This window comes from Culex quinquefasciatus, chromosome 1, assembly GCF_015732765.1.
Source record: "Culex quinquefasciatus strain JHB chromosome 1, VPISU_Cqui_1.0_pri_paternal, whole genome shotgun sequence".
Lineage (NCBI taxonomy): Eukaryota > Metazoa > Arthropoda > Insecta > Diptera > Culicidae > Culex > Culex quinquefasciatus.
The window spans coordinates 29,865,443-29,884,555 of record NC_051861.1 but is presented as its reverse complement, the minus strand read 5'-3'; the positions used below and the strand labels follow the sequence as shown (position 1 = coordinate 29,884,555).

The 19,113-nt window shown below is 43.7% G+C and overlaps 1 protein-coding gene across 1 annotated transcript; it reads right to left on the bottom strand.

The window, feature by feature from the left end:
- Window positions 1–11,444: 11,444 nt before the first annotated feature.
- On the bottom strand, window positions 11,445–18,322 carry LOC119769462. The gene is made up of 9 exons (XM_038262002.1): window positions 18,195–18,322; window positions 18,042–18,130; window positions 17,079–17,983; window positions 13,075–17,034; window positions 12,117–13,013; window positions 11,844–12,011; window positions 11,793–11,799; window positions 11,658–11,725; window positions 11,445–11,593 (listed from the first exon to the last, which is right to left on the bottom strand). Exons 3-9 carry the CDS (start codon window positions 17,875–17,877, stop codon window positions 11,505–11,507), a joined length of 5,988 nt encoding a protein of 1,995 aa, XP_038117930.1. The 5' UTR covers window positions 17,878–17,983; window positions 18,042–18,130; window positions 18,195–18,322; the 3' UTR covers window positions 11,445–11,504.
- Between the last annotated feature and the right edge of the window lie 791 nt (window positions 18,323–19,113).

Genomic DNA, 19,113 nt, shown 5'->3' with positions numbered 1-19,113 from the left:
TCCTCGGTTCACAGTTGATTATCAATTATTGTACTTTTTAAATTCCTTACAAAACATATTTATCCGATAAAAGATCCAAAGGTTTTCTATAGCCACATTTTAATTACAAATCTAGAGTTTTTTTTTTGAAGGTCCTATAAGCTTTTGTGTTTCACATGTTTATAGGACCGTTTAAAAAAAAATTGTCGAAATGTTTTCATGAGAACGATAATTATTATTTTTATAAGAAAACATGACATTTCGAAAACTTTTAAACGATTGACAAAAAAATGGGAGAACATGAAGATTAGGTTCAGCAAGTCGCGGTTTATTTTGTGAATATTTTTAAAAGTGCAAGTCATAAGCAAAGTGAAATTTGTAAAATGTAAAACCGAGACAGTTTTATATTTTTAATTGGGTCCTAAAATTAAGCCTCAATATGTGATATTCTTGTTCACGACGCTTATTTTTCTGAGTAAAATGACCCTTTTAACGACCTCAAAGGATTTAAAATGGTTTTTTAGTTCAATTTTTAAAAATTAACTTCGCGGCCCTTCTTGACAGAAAAGGTCCTACTTGACAGCTCGCTCCAAGGGAACCATAGTTGATCCATCGAAAAAATGTTGTCTTGTCAATATTTTTTTTTTTGCATTAAAATGAAAAAAAAGTGATCAGAAATGGTTTTTAATTGTGTTTTTTTTTGTTGTACATAAAAATTTACATACAGCTTTAGTACCCAATTTCAAATTTATAAAAATTATTCCTTGACAGTTTTTGTGATACCATGGTGTCATATCGGTAAAGTTACGGAATTTTGCTCAGCAAGAGTTGGTAGCCTTAGGCATACCGAAGGCACCAAAAAAGTTTCAGTCGGATTAAAAAATACAAAAAAAAAATGGAATGACCGAAATCTGAGAGAACTGCTTTATTTGTTTCTCTCTGTTAGAATGTGAGTGCAACGGCGTCTTTGAGCGTTAGTCGCTTTTAACGCAAGTTCAAAGTGTATGTGCTGTTTAGTTTCAGTCAGTCGCAGCTGGTTAAATGCAGGCTTGCAGGGGCACTCAGAGGGTGTCGTTTAGTTTTGGTTGTAGACTTTGAATAATTTCTATAGAATTTCATACTTTACTAGCAATTACAGCGTCTAAAAGGCGTTTTCAACAAAACTATACTGCCCATGTTCACATAAATGTCCCATATGCAAAAACAGCAAGCTGAGAAAAACGCATTTAAAGTTTGTCCCATACATAAGGCTACGTATTAGGTTTTTGCGAAAAAACGCGATTTCCTCCTGATTTCTAGAACAAAGTACTGGATGTTATAGGCTCTTTTGAAAGAGCAAACTGCATCAAAAACTCTAAATCGATGAAAATGCATATGGGACATTTATGCGATCAGGGGCAGTATAGTAATAAAACGCTCAAAAGTGAGCAAGCAAGTTTCCATCAAAATTTAGCAAAACAGTGTTTAAATATCAAGACACAGCAAATTGGACAAAACTAATACTGAGTTCTTAATCGGCCAAACAAATGAAAATTTTCCCTTATCAACATTTTTTTTTATTTCGTAATTTTCGTTTTTGAAACATGTTTTGGTGTAATTTTTGAAACTTTTTAATTTGTAAAGTAACGTTTCAATAAGGCCTTACCTTGTCTACCCCCTCCTAAACGTCTCTGCCTCCAAATCGTTGCCCGAACAAATGGTATCACTGCAAAAGGGAGCATCTACGACCACGGGGTGGTGTAAAACCCTGCGGCAATGTCGCGTTTGCCAGAGTTGATAAAAGATTCAGAAGCTGGCGGAGATGGTTCTTGGGGGCCACTTGCAGCACTATTCCGCACACCAACCACCCTCACCCACTACAGCGCCCATGTAGTCCTTTAGGTGTGTAATGCCATAATAATGGCTACATTTTTCAGCGCAAAGATTTAAGAAAAGAGTTCTTTTTGTTTCTGCTCTATTTCGTTCGCAGTGTACACTTTTTTTTCGTTTCCACCCTTGGGAGTTTTTTCCGGAAATGGCCGGGCACTCGACGGAGGACGTTCGGGAAAGTCGGAACCAGGCTGTGAGCCAGTTTCAAGGATCTCACGGCATCACATTCAGCATGACAAATGTGTATAAGGAGTGCCTCTAGTAGTGTGAAAAAACTAAACTTTAGTTATACTGAGATTTTTACTGACTTAAAGGTAATTCAAAAATATTTTCCTGCGACCATACCAATACAAAAATCTACATCAAATCGGAACGATATCTATAAGCTCATTTCAATTTCATTTCCAATTTAAAGCCCCCTAACCGGCACCGACTATCAAACAAGCTCCAATATTCCGACCCAGTAATTCCAACGCTGAGCTAGATTATCACATTATTTGCGATAGTGACTAGAACGACCGACTCTCAACGTATACTGGATACTATGATAATAATAATAATAACATAATCCCCGTCCCTTCACAGCTAAAAGCCACCGGTGGGCGAAATCCACGTCAACTTTGAATAATCTCACGCTGTTTGCCAACTACTGTCCCTAGCGCTCCAACCCCTCTCAGGGTGCCCCGCGCCACGCCAAACCGTTGGTGAAATATCATTTAATTACACAAGTTACAAGAATTTTAAATTTACCCAAAACCACCCCCCAGTTGAGCCAGCCAGCCAGCCAGCACTTTGGAGATGGAAAGTGCCAGCAGCCAAACCATTGAACAACGATGCAAAATCGTGGGAAAACGGATAAAAATTCAAAAACTTTAGATTTAATATAACAACGTAATGTGCAATTACGAAATTAAGAAAAAAATAACAAAAAAATCATAACAATGTGATAGCTTTGAAATTTTCCCGCAAAATGAAAAGTACAAATTTAATACGTACGGAATGCTGTGGAATCATACTGACCATGGTAGAGAAGTGTTCAAAGTACTTCAAGAAGAAGTTTTCATAACATTTTCAAAAGTTTAAATAGTTAATTAACTTTGATTGAGAAAATGTTGATGAATAGCATTATTCTCAAAATGTCATGATTTTCTCAAAAAAAACCTGATTTCGAATCGGAGAACGGAATGCATTTTCGGATTCTTTGAATTAAGTTTGTAAATATTCGGATTCTTTAAATTAAGTTTGTAAATAATAATATTATGCATTTTTGAAATCTAATCCAACCAAACATCAAATGCATAGGCATTTTCAGTAGAATAAATTTCATAAAAAATTTGAAAAACATTTGATTTGTGCATCGAATTTAATTTAAAATGCAATACGAAGCGATAATTTTATGAAAAAAGCTGGTTTAAACCAGGCCTGCCCAACGTCCGGATCCGGATCCGGCCCTTGAAGCCTTCCGGCCCGCGACGGCTTTCCAAAATAATTCTTTGACCGGCCCTTAAGGCTGTTCATAAAATATTAAATAAATAAATTGATTGTCTGAATCAAAAAAAATAATCTTAAGATCAAATTTTATAATATTATAACAACATTTTTCATGTTTGAATTTAATTCTTATAATTTCTACATCGATATTTCCAAACTGAAAAATTTTGCATGAAACAAAATGATCCATTTCACAAAATTGTGAAATTTATTAAAAATCTTGGAATGTTGTCCAAAAATGTACAAAAAGACACTAAATTTAAATTTCTTTCGGTTTTTACTGTGTTTACTTCAAATCGAAGTTTTTATTTCTATTTTCTATGTTTTAAATAAATAAGTAAGCAAAAGCTAATGAATTTTTCCAGAACTACTTTTCAGTGATAAAGTTTTTTGAATGAAGCTTAAAAAGGCAAATTATTCATACTGAGAATAGATCGCTGCCAATATTTTAAAAATATAAAAATAATGTCTCAATGGGGCATGAAATAAGAGAGTAAAAATATATTTTTTCATAAACCTTAAATTTGGAAAATAACGAATTGAAAATGATTTAATACATATTTTTTACACTTTTAAATTTAGTTAAAAATCATTTTAAAATATTTGAATAAAGGTGCACAATAACGCAAAAAGTTTGTTTTTTAAAAGGGATATTCGAATCCAAATTTCGCTTGAATAAATTTTATCATGTCTCATTAAAATTAAACTTAAAAAATTGCAACGACCATTGAAATTTGAATGTTTTGCCTTCCTCACCTTACTGAGGAAAGGCTGTAAAATCACTCGAAAAACGAAATTCTTAATTGGACCTCCTAGACCCACCTTCATGTATACTTATCGACTCAGAATCACATACTGAGCAAATCGTCGCCATCGTGCTAACTTGTCGTACGTGCATTTTGGGCCAAATTGAGATAAGAATGTCATTTTGTGCAGCTCACAATGCCTCATCTTTTGACCTTCACAGATCCCCAAAATTCGATTTCAATCCTGAGATATTCAATGAAAACCAAAAAAGCTCCGAAAATTTTTGTCACTCTACATATAAAAGATGTTTCAATCCTGTCGTGCTATCTTGTCACTCCCTGAAAATTGATGTAAGTGTGACAAAGGGCAAAGGGATTTCAGGTCAGGATGCGTTTGACGCACGTACAAGTTAGACTACCGTAAAAATGTGTAATTATAACTCGAGACTCCAGCAACCAACTTCAACCAAACTTCGGGACAATGCACAGAATGGTCAGCCAAACAAAACGTGTTTTTTATTGTTTACATTGCGTGCTTTCGTTTTTGTTTATTCAAGGTCAAACATTAAAACGCGTTTTTCTCGGAACGTCAAAATGGCGGGTGCGACATGATAGCACGACGACGTCGAAATGTCTGTGTGTGTGGTGAGATGTTGATCAAAAAATTTTGCACTGGATTATCTCGGCACTGGCTGAACCGATTTGGACCGTATTGGTTTCATTCGATCCGTCTTGGGGTTCCATAAGTCGCTATTCAAAATTATCAAGTTTAGTAAAGTACTTCAAAAGTTATGCTAAAAAACGGTTTTTGTAAAAAAACCCCGTCATAGTATACATTCTTAGAAAGGTATTTGAAAGACCTTTCCAACAAATTTAAAAGTTTGAAGATCTGACAACCCTACCAAAAGTTATGTGCACTTAAGTGTTATTTATGCACTTTTTAGAGGCCGGATCTCATATATTTCGATGAAAACGTTGTCCGGATATATCATGCGACATGTCGATGGATAGGTGACCAAAAGACCTTTCCAACGAGTTCAAAAGATTGAAGATCTGACAACCCTATCAAAAGTTATATGCACTTAAGTGTTATTTATGAACTTTTTAGAGGCCGGATCTCATATATTTCGATGAAAATGTTGGCCGGATCTATCATGCGACCTGTCGATGGATAAGTGATCAAAAAACCTTTCCAACGAGTTCAAAAGATTGAAGATCTGACAACCCTATCAAAAGTTATAAGCACATAAGTGCCCTGAATTATGAAGATCTGACTACCCAATCTGATGGTATGAATAATGAATCAAGTTGATAGAACATTGAAAGGTCCGCCCTTTTGTATCTATTTTGGATAGCATTACCCTCTAAATGTGAGGAAGGCATCAACCACCTAAGGGTGGATTAAGAAACTTTTTTTTTTTTTTAATAAATTTATCAAGATTTAGGAATCTGATTTGGAACAAGGGAGCGGCCGTGGCTGACTGGTCACGGTGTTCGCTTTGTAAGCGAATGGTCCTGGGTTCGATTCCCATCTGCTCCCAACGAGAAAGTATAGGAAATATAAATCTTGAAACTCTGAACATGAACGAAAAATCAAAGTCGCTCGGAGTCGGGGTTCGATCCCCCGTCCTTTGAATTGGTAAGCAAAAATGCTAACCACTATGCCTTCGCGACTTCGTGAGCTATGACTGGAATTATAGGAATACTGTTACTATCAACCTATATACGCGCTGGGTCCTTGTCCATTTGACAAGGGTTCGGAAGTTCTAAATAACGTTTGAATCCGATTGGTCCAAACGTTCTTCAGGGCGGGGCTTGTCGATAAAGCTGAAGTACCTCGCGCTCGGCTAGCCAGCGTAGAAATGGGTCACCGAAGCTCGGCAGAGCTAACACCTTCCAAATGCCTATGCGAGTTATTTGCATGTATGTAGATCTGTAGAATCTTGTAGATCTTAAAAAAATACATGGAAACAACTCAATTTGTAAGAAGCGACCGCGTGGTCCCGTTTGGTTGGTTGCACACACACACACATTTAGGAATCTGATTTGGAACACTAGTTCTTTTATTTATTTTCTTTAAAAGAATCCAATAATAAAAATTGAACAAAAATGTGTTCACTTCTTCAACTTTTATCGAATATTAGTTCCGGCCCGCCACTGTTTCTGAAACATCAGATCTGGCCCGCAGGGCCAAAAGGTTGGGCACCCCTGGTTTAAACAAATTTTGAACCTTTTATCAAAAAACACTAAACAAGTTTTAAAAACTCTGCCATTTTCCGTTACTCGATTGTAAAAACAATTGGAACATGTCATTCCAAGGGAAATTTAATGTAATTTTCGAATATACATTGACCCAGAAGGGTCATTTTTGCAGGGTTACTTTTTAGAGTGTAACAATGTTCTACAAAGTTGTAGAACAGACAATTACAAAAATGTTGAAGTACAAACATAAGGGTTTTGCTTATAAACATCACGAGTTATCGCGATTTTACGAAAAAAAAAAAGTTTTGAAAATGTTGGTCGTCGTCGATCATGGCCGTTTATGGTCACCCGCGACAGACACGAACGACGAAACAAAGAGAAACTCAAAAAGTAACTTTTTCAAAACTTTTTGCGTAAAATCGCGATAACTTGTGATATTTTTAAGCAAACCCCTTATCAAAATGTTTGTAATTGTCTGCTCTACAACTATGTAGAACATTGTTTCACTCTAAAAATTAACCCTGCAAAGTTAGAAAAAACACGAAATTTTAAAATAAAAAATTTGTGCTAAATGAAAAATAACCCTTCTGGGTCAATGTAGATTCGAAAAGTACATTAAATTTCCCTTAAAATGACAATTTTTTTACAGTCGAGTAACGGAAAATGGCAGAGATTTAAAACTTGTTTAGTATTTTTTTTTTCGATGAAAAATACGTTTTTTAGGAATTCCTAGTACGCCATCAAATCGGGCGTACAATTTTACATAAAAGTTCATTTGACACCAAATTTCTATCTCATCACCGTTTCAGGCTGCAAATTATTGAAAAACACTTCTTTTTTCGCATGTTCCAAAATGGAAGGGGTCGTACCGCCCCTCCATCACGAGGTATCAAAAAATGGACCTTGGATTCGTGATCAGGGACAAAAGTTACCCCTTAGAACAAAGTTTCACGCAAATCGAACAAGGGTCGGGGCAACTTTTCCCGATTTCGTGTGAGTTGGTAGAGAATTACCCCTATATGCTTACCTTACGAATGGTATAATTGATGTAAAAATATAATTTGAACACCTTAAACATGATTTTTACAAGAAAAACTTCAAAATAAGAAATTTAAATGCAACTATTTTTTTATGCACTATTGAAAAAACACTTTTTTCCCAATTTAGTGCATGGACCTTGTGTGGCCTACCTCAGTAAATGGTTTAAAAATAATAATCTTGAGAAAAACCATAACAGTTAAAAATATATTTCAAAAACAAATTGAAATCCTATCAATGACACCTCGGTTTACGGTATTTAAAAAGCTACTTGATAAAATGTAAGCTTTGATGGCGTAAAATTACCTTGTTTATGATGTCACTTTATCATGATTTGGGTTGAAAAAGTGTTATTAGACTGGACACACATTTTCGATTTTCCGATGAAAAATTGCACAGTTTTCTGAAATTTATGGTGATTTCAACCAAAAGGGTTACCAGTGCTTTTATAAACTTTTGTAAAAACGTTTTTGAACTTTTGCAATATAATATTTTGAAGTTACTGGAAAAACTTTTTAAATAACGTCGCTTGTGTGCTATATTTTGGCACATCATATCTCTTTGTTTAAAAGTGTGTGTGTGTGTGTGTGTGTGTGTGTGCAACCAACCAAACGGGACCACGCGGTCGCTTCTTACAAATTGAATTGTTTCCATGTATTTTTGGATCTACATTCTGTACATGCAAATAACTCGCATAGGCATTTGGAAGGTGTTAGCTCTGCCGAGCTTCGGTGACCCATTTCTACGCTGGCTAGCCGAGCGCGAGGTACTTCAGCTTTATCGACAAGCCCCGCCCTGAAGAACGTTTGGACCAATCGGATTCAAACGTTATTTAGAACTTCCGAACCCTTGTCAAATGGACAAGGACCCAGCGCGTATATAGGTTGATAGTAACAGTATTCCTATAATTCCAGTCATAGCTCACGAAGTCGCGAAGGCATAGTGGTTAGCATTTTTGCTTACCAATTCAAAGGACGGGGGATCGAACCCCGACTCCGAGCGACTTTGATTTTTCGTTCATGTTCAGAGTTTCAAGATTTATATTTCCTATACTTTCTCGTTGGGAGCAGATGGGAATCGAACCCAGGACCATTCGCTTACAAAGCGAACACCGTGACCAGTAAGCCACGGCCGCTCCTCCATATCTCTTTGTTTAAAAGTTCTTTAAAATTTGCCTTCAGACTGTAGTCTCGATTCACTCAAGTTGGCGGTACAGATAGAAATCAGAATCAATTTCACAATATGTTTATTTCCGTAGAATTGGAAAATAGTAGAAAAATGAAACAAATCTCTGTTTTGTTTAGTGCTTGTCTTCGAAATTTAAATGTCGGGAGCAGCCGTGGCTGAATGGTTACAGTGTTTTCTTTTGTAAGCGAATGGTTCTGGGTTCGATTCCCATCTGCTCCCATCGAGAAAGTTAAGGACATAGAAATACTTGAAATGCTGAATATAAACGAAAAATCAAAGTCGCCGAAGGCGGGGTTCGAACCCCCGTCCTTTGGATTGGTAAGCAAAAATGCTAACCACTAGGCCATGGCGACTTGGTGAGCATAGACTGGAATTAGGAATACTGTTACAACCAACCCGCAACGCCTTTCGAGGTGTATCCTAGGGTTCTACCTCTCCTACTAACATTGAGTCCAAAACCTCCCTACAAACATCTATACCACTAAGGTGACGTAGGGTCCTTGCGCACTTTAGATAGGTGTTTACTAACGATCCTTCATATCCCTGAGGATAGCTTGGCCCCGGCCTGGACCCCTTATGCCCTGGGCTGTATTACACACTCATCAAAAGATGAAGACATGGTATCTCCCGTGTTGGATTATTGTTCCGGATGAGGGTCTAACACAACCAGACCAAACAGAGGGATAAGCGTTGTGGAGCCTTCCGGTGGTGGGGCGTCCTCCAAATGCTAATGCTAATGCTTGTCTTCGAAATTTAAATCAGATACAAGAAATAAGAAAAAACGTGAAATATTAGCTACGATTTTAATTATCATCTTATCAAACCCGTTGTTCAAAGTTGGCGACAAAATGTTGAACTAAACCTCCCCCTCTGTCCATTCTTCCCCTTTTTGTCCTCCCTTCCCCCAACCTAACCAAAGTGCAGCTGGTAGATTCATTGTTTGAGCGCCGGAAAATGTGCAGCTGCAGCTTCCGGGAGTCCATCCTACCACCCCCACCAACATTCCCCTTTTACAACCCATTTTACCGCGGTGCGCTCCAGGGACCACCCACGCAGCGAATCTTGGCGACGGCCGCTTGTGCATGATTTACGAGGAGAATTTCCCAACAACAAACATAAATTTCACCTCCCACCCCCCCGCTTTCCTCGTACAACCACCCACTTTCTGGTGATAGTGCACTTTTCGCAACTGGCCTAAATGTGCAAAGCTGCAGCTACATGAAAAACAATTGAAAGTCGCTTAGGTACTTGGACCAGTGACACCCCCGCCATCCCTCCCTCTTCCTCTCCCTCAAGGATTGTTGCCAAGTTGCCGGTGTAACACCGAAGAATAACCTGCAAATGTTTTCATCTGGCGCTTACTTTTTACAACGGTGTGCTGCCTTGCCGCTGAGTGGGAGGGAAATAAGTGAAGGTTGTCACACCTTTCTTCTCGGATTTTTTTTTTTTGTGGAGTTTGTAAGTTATAATTTTACTTAGAATGTCTTAGATTAAATGTGTTTCCATGATTGTTTAAGGAATTTTTTGTTTAAAAAAATAAGTAAAAATGTACTCGGAAAATTCGAAACAACTTCGATGGTCTAATCTTGTCTATATTTCAATCCTTTTTGCTTTGCTTTAAAATAAAAAAAAAAGTTACTTAATCAACCTTAAGATGGTTGGTGCCTTCCTCACACTAGTATAGTTTTGATAGGGTTGTCAGATTTTCAATCTATTATGCACATTGGAAAGTTCTTTTGATTATGCATGTTACGATAAGTTGCATGATTGGTTCGGTCATAATTTTTATCAAAATATTTTAAATTCGACTCCAAATAATGTATAACTACCACTCAAGTAATCATAACTTTTAATAGGGTTATCAGATCTTCATTCTTTTGGACTCGTTGGAATGGTCCTTGGAATACCCATCCAACTTTAGGTCGCATGGTAGATCCGGACAACGATTTTAGATGTTCTTTTCGATTGTAAATCTATATTTTTACACAAATCATTTATCGTGCTCTGCTCATTTTGCATCCTTGCTATAATCCAGCCCTGAAAAAAAAAAAAAAACAAATTATAAAAAAAACTCGGAGACCCACATTCATGTAAACCTATCTAATCTAATCTAATCTAATCGAATACAAGCGCAGCCAGTCCGAAGAAAGCATCCTGGAAGAACTTGCGGTTAGATTACGCCTCAAGCCCTTTCTTGTCTATATTAATAATTGCAGTACATCCGAGTAACCCCAAAAATGTACAGCAAAAATTAAAGCGGCCAGGCCTACTGCGTTGCATTATCCGCAGAGACAGATTCGGTGAACGGATCACATTTCACAGAATCAACAGGGGAGGAAGGATGCGTGGACATACCGTACCAAACGCTCCGAATCAGTTAGGTGTGGTGTGTAAGTGTAAATTGGCAAATAATTATATTTTTAGGAGGGAAGTGGAATTGGGCAATTCAAGTTGGGGAAAATGGGAATTGGGAAAGGGATAATGGGGAAGGGATAGAAGGGTTATTTAATTTATAATATCATAATATAGGGGAATATAATGATTAAACAACTTATGATGGAAAGCTCTCACCAAGAAACAGCAAATCTTTAACATAAAGCTCAAATCTTCAAAAGACGCCGTTTACATTCATGTAAACCTATCGACTCAAAATTGAAAACTGAACAAATGTCTGTGTGTATGTGTGTATTTGTATGTATGTGTGTCAGGAAATCAAAAGACCTTTCCAATGAGTTTAAAACATTTGAGATCTGGCAACCCTGTCTCGAGTTATAACCACTTAAGTGATATTTCTAGAGCAACACGAGAAAAGGGCGGATAAGCATTTTGACAGTTTGATCTATTTTGCTATTTCTCAAGTAAACGGTATGTTCGGGTGGTCGGTAAATAAAACCCCAACTTTTTGTTCAGCAGCTCTTCGAGCAGCTACAAAACTGCAAGTAAGTATTTATTTTAGTTTTTAAGTTTACATTTTTTGTTCCTTTAACTTACTTAATTGGTCTCCTTTCCTACGTTAACTTTTCCTCTTTCCTTCACAACTCCTCCACTTCCTCTTCCTTTCCCTCCTTCTTGCACTCTTCCTGTTTTTAGAAGGTGTAATTTATTAATTAACTATTTTTCTTCTTTATTTTCAGGTTTACTCACGGATCACCAAAGTACAGTTTCGCCCCAACTGACGGTACAACGGCAGAGCAGCTCGCTGGACTTCTTCGCTGTTGGGTAAGTAGCTGGTGTTTAATTCATCTTTAACTGCACTAATTTTCTTTTCTTTTTACTTACAGGTTTCCTACGTAGCACAGTATCAATAAATTTAATAATCAACTATCGCACTACTTTTTTTCCTCAACAAATCCGCAAAAATCTCCTCCGAAAACTCGTTCCACGTCCGTACTATGCTTGGTGAAAATGGTGAACGAACCGCGCGCGTGTTTACGCTGGTGGCCACACACACACTTTTTCCGTCCTCTTTGCGCGCGTTGACAGCTGTGACGGTATCGGCTGATTACACCGCCGGCGTTGCACCGTCGGCCAGTGTGCCCATCCCAGCGGTAGCAACACCCCAGCCCGTAAGATCCGTCGGGCCTTCCGGCACGTCGGACTTACCGTCTCTGATCTCCAACACCGCTAAATTAACCACTGCTCTCCTGTTGACCTTCCCGTCTGCTGTCCTCACGTCCGCTTGCCGAACGCGTCCGTCCGACCCGCTGAACACCTCCACCACTCGACCTCGTACCCAGCTCTTTCGGTTCTTGCCGTCGACCACGAACACCAGGTCACCCGCTTCGAGGGGCTTGCGATCCTCGAACCACTTTGGACGCCGGTTCAGCGAGGGCAGGTACTCCTTCGACCACCGCTCCCACATCTTGCCCGCTAGCTGCTGGCTTCGCTTGTACACGTCTCGTAGTGCTGCAGCGGTGTCCACCGTCTCGTCCAGCTTTAGGTCCGCGCTCGTTACCGTCCCGCGCAGGAAATGGTTTGGCGTGATGGCTTCTTCTTCAGCGGACTCTTGAGGGACGTACGTCAACGGCCGAGTGTTGATCATGTCTTCGGCCTCCGCCAAAGATGTGGAGAGAATTTCGTCGTTCAGCTTTCGTCCGTCGTCGAGTGCGCGCAACGCCTCCTTCACCGATCGCACCATCCGTTCCCAGGCCCCGCCCATGTGGGGCGTCCCAGGTGGGATAAAGGACCATGCAGTGGTCGCCGACGTCATCTGCTCCGCGCACTTCTTGTTGATCGCCTTCGTCCTCGCCGCGTCCGCTCCCCGAAAGCACGTAGCATTGTCGGAGAACACTTTCTCGGGAACGCCTCGCTTGCACGCGAACCTCCGGAGGGCCATCAGGCACGATTGCGTGGTGAGGCTATGGACCACTTCGAGATGCACCGCCCTGACCGCTAGACACGTGAAGACGGCGATCCAGCGCTTCTCTCTGCGGCGACCCACCGTGACTTCGACCGGTCCCAGGTAATCGACGCCCACCGCGCTGAACGGTCGCATGGTTGCTGCAGTGCGTTCGACCGGAAGCGGCGCCATTGTTGGGACGAACGGCACGCAACGGTTCACCTTGCACCACACACTCCTTGACCACCTCCAGGATCGCGGCCCGTGCGTTCGGAATCCAGAACTTCTGACGCAGCTCGTTGAACACGGTCTCCCGATTCGCGTGACCGTACTTCTCGTGGTAGCGCTGGATGATCTTCTTGGTGACGGCGTGTTTTCGACCCAGGATGATCGGGAATCGTTTGTCGAACGGGATCGATTCGTTCTTCTCCAGCCTTCCACGAACGCGCAGAACACCATCCTCGTCGAGCACCGGCAGCAGCTTGTAGAGCGGACTCGACCGCTCGATCTTCTCCGGCAACTCACCCTGTTTCAGCTGTAGGTTCTTTGTCAGCACGCTCATCTCATCAGGGAAGCTCTCGAACTGCGCTTGCTTCCACAGAATCCTCTCGGCCTTCCGCAGCTCGTCTTGTTGCAGCGGTTGAACATCCGTCTCGTGCTGCGCTTTGACCAGCTTGGCTAGGCGACTCGTGGCCTTTGCAGCCAGTACTGGACGGCCGTCCTTTTTGCGACGACAATTTTCGATGAAGCGTACCGCCGTTGCAGTCACCCTCACCAGCTTTGTCCACGTCGAGACTGCTTCCACGTTGACTGTCCCGTGAAACAGTACCACGCCTCGTGCGTCTTCATTCGTCTCCTCGATCTGCTCAGGCGGTGAGTCGTGGTCATCCTGCTCGAACAGTATCGCCGGACCGTTCCGCCATTCCGAATCGTTCTGCAGTGGCGGTCCAGGTCCCCACTTCGTGAGAACGTCCGCGATGTTCTTCTTGGAAGGCACCCATCTCCAATCGTCCAGTCTCGTCAGCTCCAGAATCTCCCCGACCCGAAAGGCGACGAACTGCTTGTACTTGTAGGGATCTGCGCGCAGCCACGCAAGGACGGTCCTCGAGTCGGTCCAGAAAACGGTATGGTCGATCTGCAGCGTGTGAGTTCCGAGGATCTGCTGGCTCATGCGCGCTCCCATGCACGCCGCCATCAACTCCAGTCGTGGAATTGATTGTCGTTTCAGCGGTGCCACCTTCGATCGCGCCATGACGAGACTGCAGTGAACTTGGCCGTCAATGACCGCGCGTAGGTACGCCGCACAACCGTAGGCCAGCTCGCTCGCGTCGCTGAAGATGTGCAGCTCGAGACTCTCGATCGACGAGGACATCGCATCGCCGAAGTAGCTCCGGGGAAACCGCAGCGCTTCGACTTCCGGCAGCAGTGCCGTCCACCGCTTCCACAGAATCCAGGCTTCGTCGTCAATGTCTTGGTCCCATCTGCAGCCGGTTCGCCACAAATGTTGGATGATGATCTTCCCGTGGATTGTGAACGGCGACAGCAGGCCGAGCGGATCGAAAAATCCCATTACGCAGCTCAGTACAATCCGTTTGGTTGGCCTTTTCCCCTCTTTCAGGTACTTCATCAGTTCTTCGCGGTGCATCACGGCGAAGGCGAATTCGTCCATCTCCGGGTCCCACCGCACGCCGAGTACGCGCTCGCTGGGTGTTTGCTTGTCCTGGTTCAGCAACACCGGACTCATCGGTTTCTCTTCGCCCAGAGCAGTCAGCACTTCCGGCGAGTTGGACACCCAGTTGCGGATCTCGAAACCACCTTGTTTGTGGACGTGGCTCACCTGCTTCGCCCGCTTGACAGCTTCCTCGACGGTGTCGACGCTGTCGAAATAGTCATCGACGTAGTGCCGATTGATGATCGCCGCCACGGCGTCTGGGTACTGACCGGCATGCTCTTCCGCATTGCGGTTCTTGACGTACTGCGCCGACGCCGGCGAACTCTTCGACCCGAATGTAGCGACGTCCATCACGTACACTTTCGGCTCTTCGTTGATGTTGTCCCGGAATAGGAAGCGTTGAGCTTGCTTGTCCCCGGAGATAATCTTCAGCTGGTGGTACATCTCGCGGATGTCCCCGCCGAAAGCAACCCGTCGTTCGCGGAACCCACAGATCACCGACACCAGTGGCACGAGCAGATCTGGTCCCTTCACCAGCATCGAGTTGAGAGAGACTCCACCGATCGTCGCCGCCGCATCCCATACCAGCCGAACTTTCCCCGGCTTCTTCGGGTTCACCACCACGTTGAGCGGCAAGTAGAACGCTTTGTTGTTATCCGTTTCGTTCAGTTCCTCCGCGGTGGCTTCGTGCGCGTATCCCTTGGCCTGGTAGTCCAGAATCTGCTTCTTGACGTTGTCATACAATTCCGGCGAACGCTCAAGTTTCTTCTCCAGCTGCTTCATCCGCTTCACAGCCATCGGGTAGCTGTTCGGGAACTTGACGTCGTCGGTCTTCCACAGCAGTCCGGTCTCGAAGCGGTCACCCACGCGACGCGTAGTTTCCTCCATGATCTTCCTCGCCCGCTGATCCTCGACCGACTCCCGCTGCACAGTCACCACCGCTTCTTCCAGCGAATAGTGGCTTTTGAGAAGATCGTGCAGCTCCTCGTTCGTCACTTCTTGGTGACATCCGAGGAAACAGCTCGCGCCCGCCGACTCTGCATCCCGCGGTCCGTAGACCGTCCAGCCGAGCTTGCACCGGACTGCCACCGGATCGACAATCGTGCCGACCTTCGTTTCCAGCGGTGCGAACGAATGAATGTTATTCAACCCGATCAGCATTCCTGGCCGACCGTCGTACGAATCCATCGGAATCCCGCGCAAGTGATCGTAGTGTGACGAAACTTCAGCAGCATTTAGTGTTTGGCGTGGCAACATCAGCTTGTCCACCGTACGCACAGATTGCAGCAGCAGCTTCTCGCCATTCGTCCCGTTGATCGCCGACGCCCAAATATTTGTCCGCCTCGAATGTTGTTCCACTCGTGTGACGTTGGCCGTCCACTTGATGGTGAGCTTCTCCTTCGTCCCCAACAGCCCCAAACGGTCGGCTAGACCACTTTCGATCAGGGTGAGGGACGAACCCTCGTCGAGGAAAGCGAGCACGATCATTGATCTCTCACCGCAGTAGACTTTTACCGGGAGCATCCGGAACAGCACGGGACTCGTGGACGTAATGTGTGCGTTCATGCCGACTGCCCTGGTCTCCGGATGAAGCAAAGCATTGTGCGGCTCGCGACACTCTCCGACGTTGCAGCGAAGTTTGAGCTTGCATTGGCCGCCGTGGTCATTCAGGCAGCGTTGGCAAAGTTTCCACTTCGTCGCCATCTTCGCTCGATCTTCGTAGGGCAGCTTCTTGAAGTCCTCGCAGTTCCACAGCCGATGGTCCGTGCACTGGCACACCTTGCACGGCCTTTGCTGTTTCTGCTCTCGCCGCTCTGTAGATTCCTCTGCAACGCTATGGTTGAACAGTGCGGCTTTCTCTTTGTTTCGGCTTCGGCCGCTCGATCCCGACGCTGCTCTGACGTCCGGTTTGTAGTCTAGGTTGACCGTCGCCTCGCACGCGTCCTCGACGATCTTCGAGAGAAAGTTGGTGAGCGTACGCAGATTCACCTCGCGCTTCTTGCGCTTGTAGTGCACCCAACTCCTCTTCTCCCCGTCCGGGAGCTTGTCGACGAGTTCCTGGATCAAGATCGGATTGACCAGATGCGCCGTTAGTTCTGCGGCTTCGATGTGTTCGCACAATTGTTCCACTGCATTGCCGAACGGGATGAACGATCCCAACTTGTCCGCTCTCGGCGGCTCCAGCTTGCGCACTCGTTGCAGGTGGCTTTGCAGCAGCACTTCTGGGCGGCCGTAGATCTGGCGAAGCTTGGCGATCACACGCGGAACCGACTTGGGCAGAATGAGCTGGCCACGCACCTCCTCGAGCGCTCTGCCTTTCAGGCAGTCCTGTAGTCGCACGAGATTTTCCACGTCCGTGTACCCGCAGGCTTCGTTTGACGCTTGGTAGGCCGCGAAGAACAATGGCCACTCTTCTGGCTTGCCGTGGAAGTCTGGCAGCTTCCTTGTCAGCCCTTGTCGTGCAGCTCGCTGGGCCTTCGTTGGACCCGATCCGTGCAGCCCCAGCCCGTCTGGCTTGGACACATCAACTTTGGTCGACTTTGCCGTTTTCCGCTCTTTCCGTCACCGTTGGCGTCGGTCGAGACGCTGGACGCCGACGAACTATCCGACGAGGACTCCGGTTTCTTAGACGACTTCGTCGAACCCGGATTGCTTCCAGGAGTTCCCGGATTGGTCCCAGGATTATCCGGAATGTCTCCAGGTTTCGCCGGATTGACCTCAGGATCTTCGCGGCCGTCGTGTTTAGCGACGTTTCCTTCAGTCAGCGGTTTGACTTCGGGGTTTCTTAGCGGAGTACTACTGTTTTTCAGCAGCTTGTCGATGGAGGCGCTTTTGTCCCGGAACGTAGTTTCCAGCTGTTGGATCCGCTTCAGGTGCTCCTCCTTCTTCACCATCTCCGCCACTAGATCGGCCTCGCGCCGCTTGAAGTCCCTCTCGCGAAGTTCCTCAGCCCTTTTGGCTTCCTTCTCGCGGAGCTCTTCGTCGATCTTCATCTGACGCTCCTGAAGATAAGCAGCCAACTCAAACTCCTTCTCCTTCAGGACTCGCGTCATCTCCTGTTCCGCTACCGCACGCTTCCGAGTTTCTTCCAAAGCGTTCAGCTTCTCTTGCAACTCGGGGGGTACTGGGAGCGGTACCTCAACGGACTTCTTAGTCTTTTTCTTCTTTTGGCAGTCCTTGTCCGGACAATACCACTTCTTCCCCGACTTCTTGTCAGCCGGATTGAGGTTGACGCACCGAGCGTGGAACCACAGTTTGCAGCTATCGCAGCCAACCATCAGCTCATCCTCGGTCGACACCGTGTTGCAGGTTGAGCAGGGAGTCTCGGTGAAGTCCGGATTTTCGTCAGCCATCGTGGGAGAGGAATACCGAACCCGCAATTAATTTTGTAGTTTGTTCGGGTGGTCGGTAAATAAAACCCCAACTTTTTGTTCAGCAGCTCTTCGAGCAGCTACAAAACTGCAAGTAAGTATTTATTTTAGTTTTTAAGTTTACATTTTTTGTTCCTTTAACTTACTTAATTGGTCTCCTTTCCTACGTTAACTTTTCCTCTTTCCTTCACAACTCCTCCACTTCCTCTTCCTTTCCCTCCTTCTTGCACTCTTCCTGTTTTTAGAAGGTGTAATTTATTAATTAACTATTTTTCTTCTTTATTTTCAGGTTTACTCACGGATCACCAAAGTACAGTTTCGCCCCAACTGACGGTACAACGGCAGAGCAGCTCGCTGGACTTCTTCGCTGTTGGGTAAGTAGCTGGTGTTTAATTCATCTTTAACTGCACTAATTTTCTTTTCTTTTTTACTTACAGGTTTCCTACGTAGCACAGTTTCAATAAATTTAATAATCAACTATCGCACTACTTTTTTTCCTCAACAAATCCGCAAAAATCTCCTCCGAAAACTCGTTCCACGTCCGTACTATGCTTGGTGAAAATGGTGAACGAACCGCGCGCGTGTTTACGCTGGTGGCCACACACACACTTTTTCCGTCCTCTTTGCGCGCGTTGACAGCTGTGACGGTATCGGCTGATTACACCGCCGGCGTTGCACCGTCGGCCAGTGTGCCCATCCCAGCGGTAGCAACACGGTAACTTTTTCTCAAAACTCGTAATGGGAAACAATAGCTGACCTTCCCAGCTACCATTTTACACTATGGGTTTTATAAAATAGATGAATTTTGCCTGGGAAATTGCAAAATAGTTGCAGCTGTCAAAATTCTTATGCGCCCTTTTCAAAAGCTGCTCCAGATTTGTACACTTTTTTATTCCAGATCTAAATAAAATTAGATGAAATTTGTGTCAAAAGCCCCATCATATTATCAATTGTTGGTAAATAGTGAGGAAGGTATCAGGTAGGTAGGTGGACTAAGTTAGCATTTTTGACAGTTATAAAAATGCAAATTGTTCTAAGCCAACAGCGATGAAATTTTCTCATTTTTTAGTATTATATTCAACTGAATACTGATAAATAAACCAAAATTATTAACTGTCTAATATCAGTAAAATACTTATGTTATAGAATCATTTTTTCCTGTTTAGTTCTGATCGATAACACAAAACTAAAAAAAAATACAATCAAATCAATCACAAA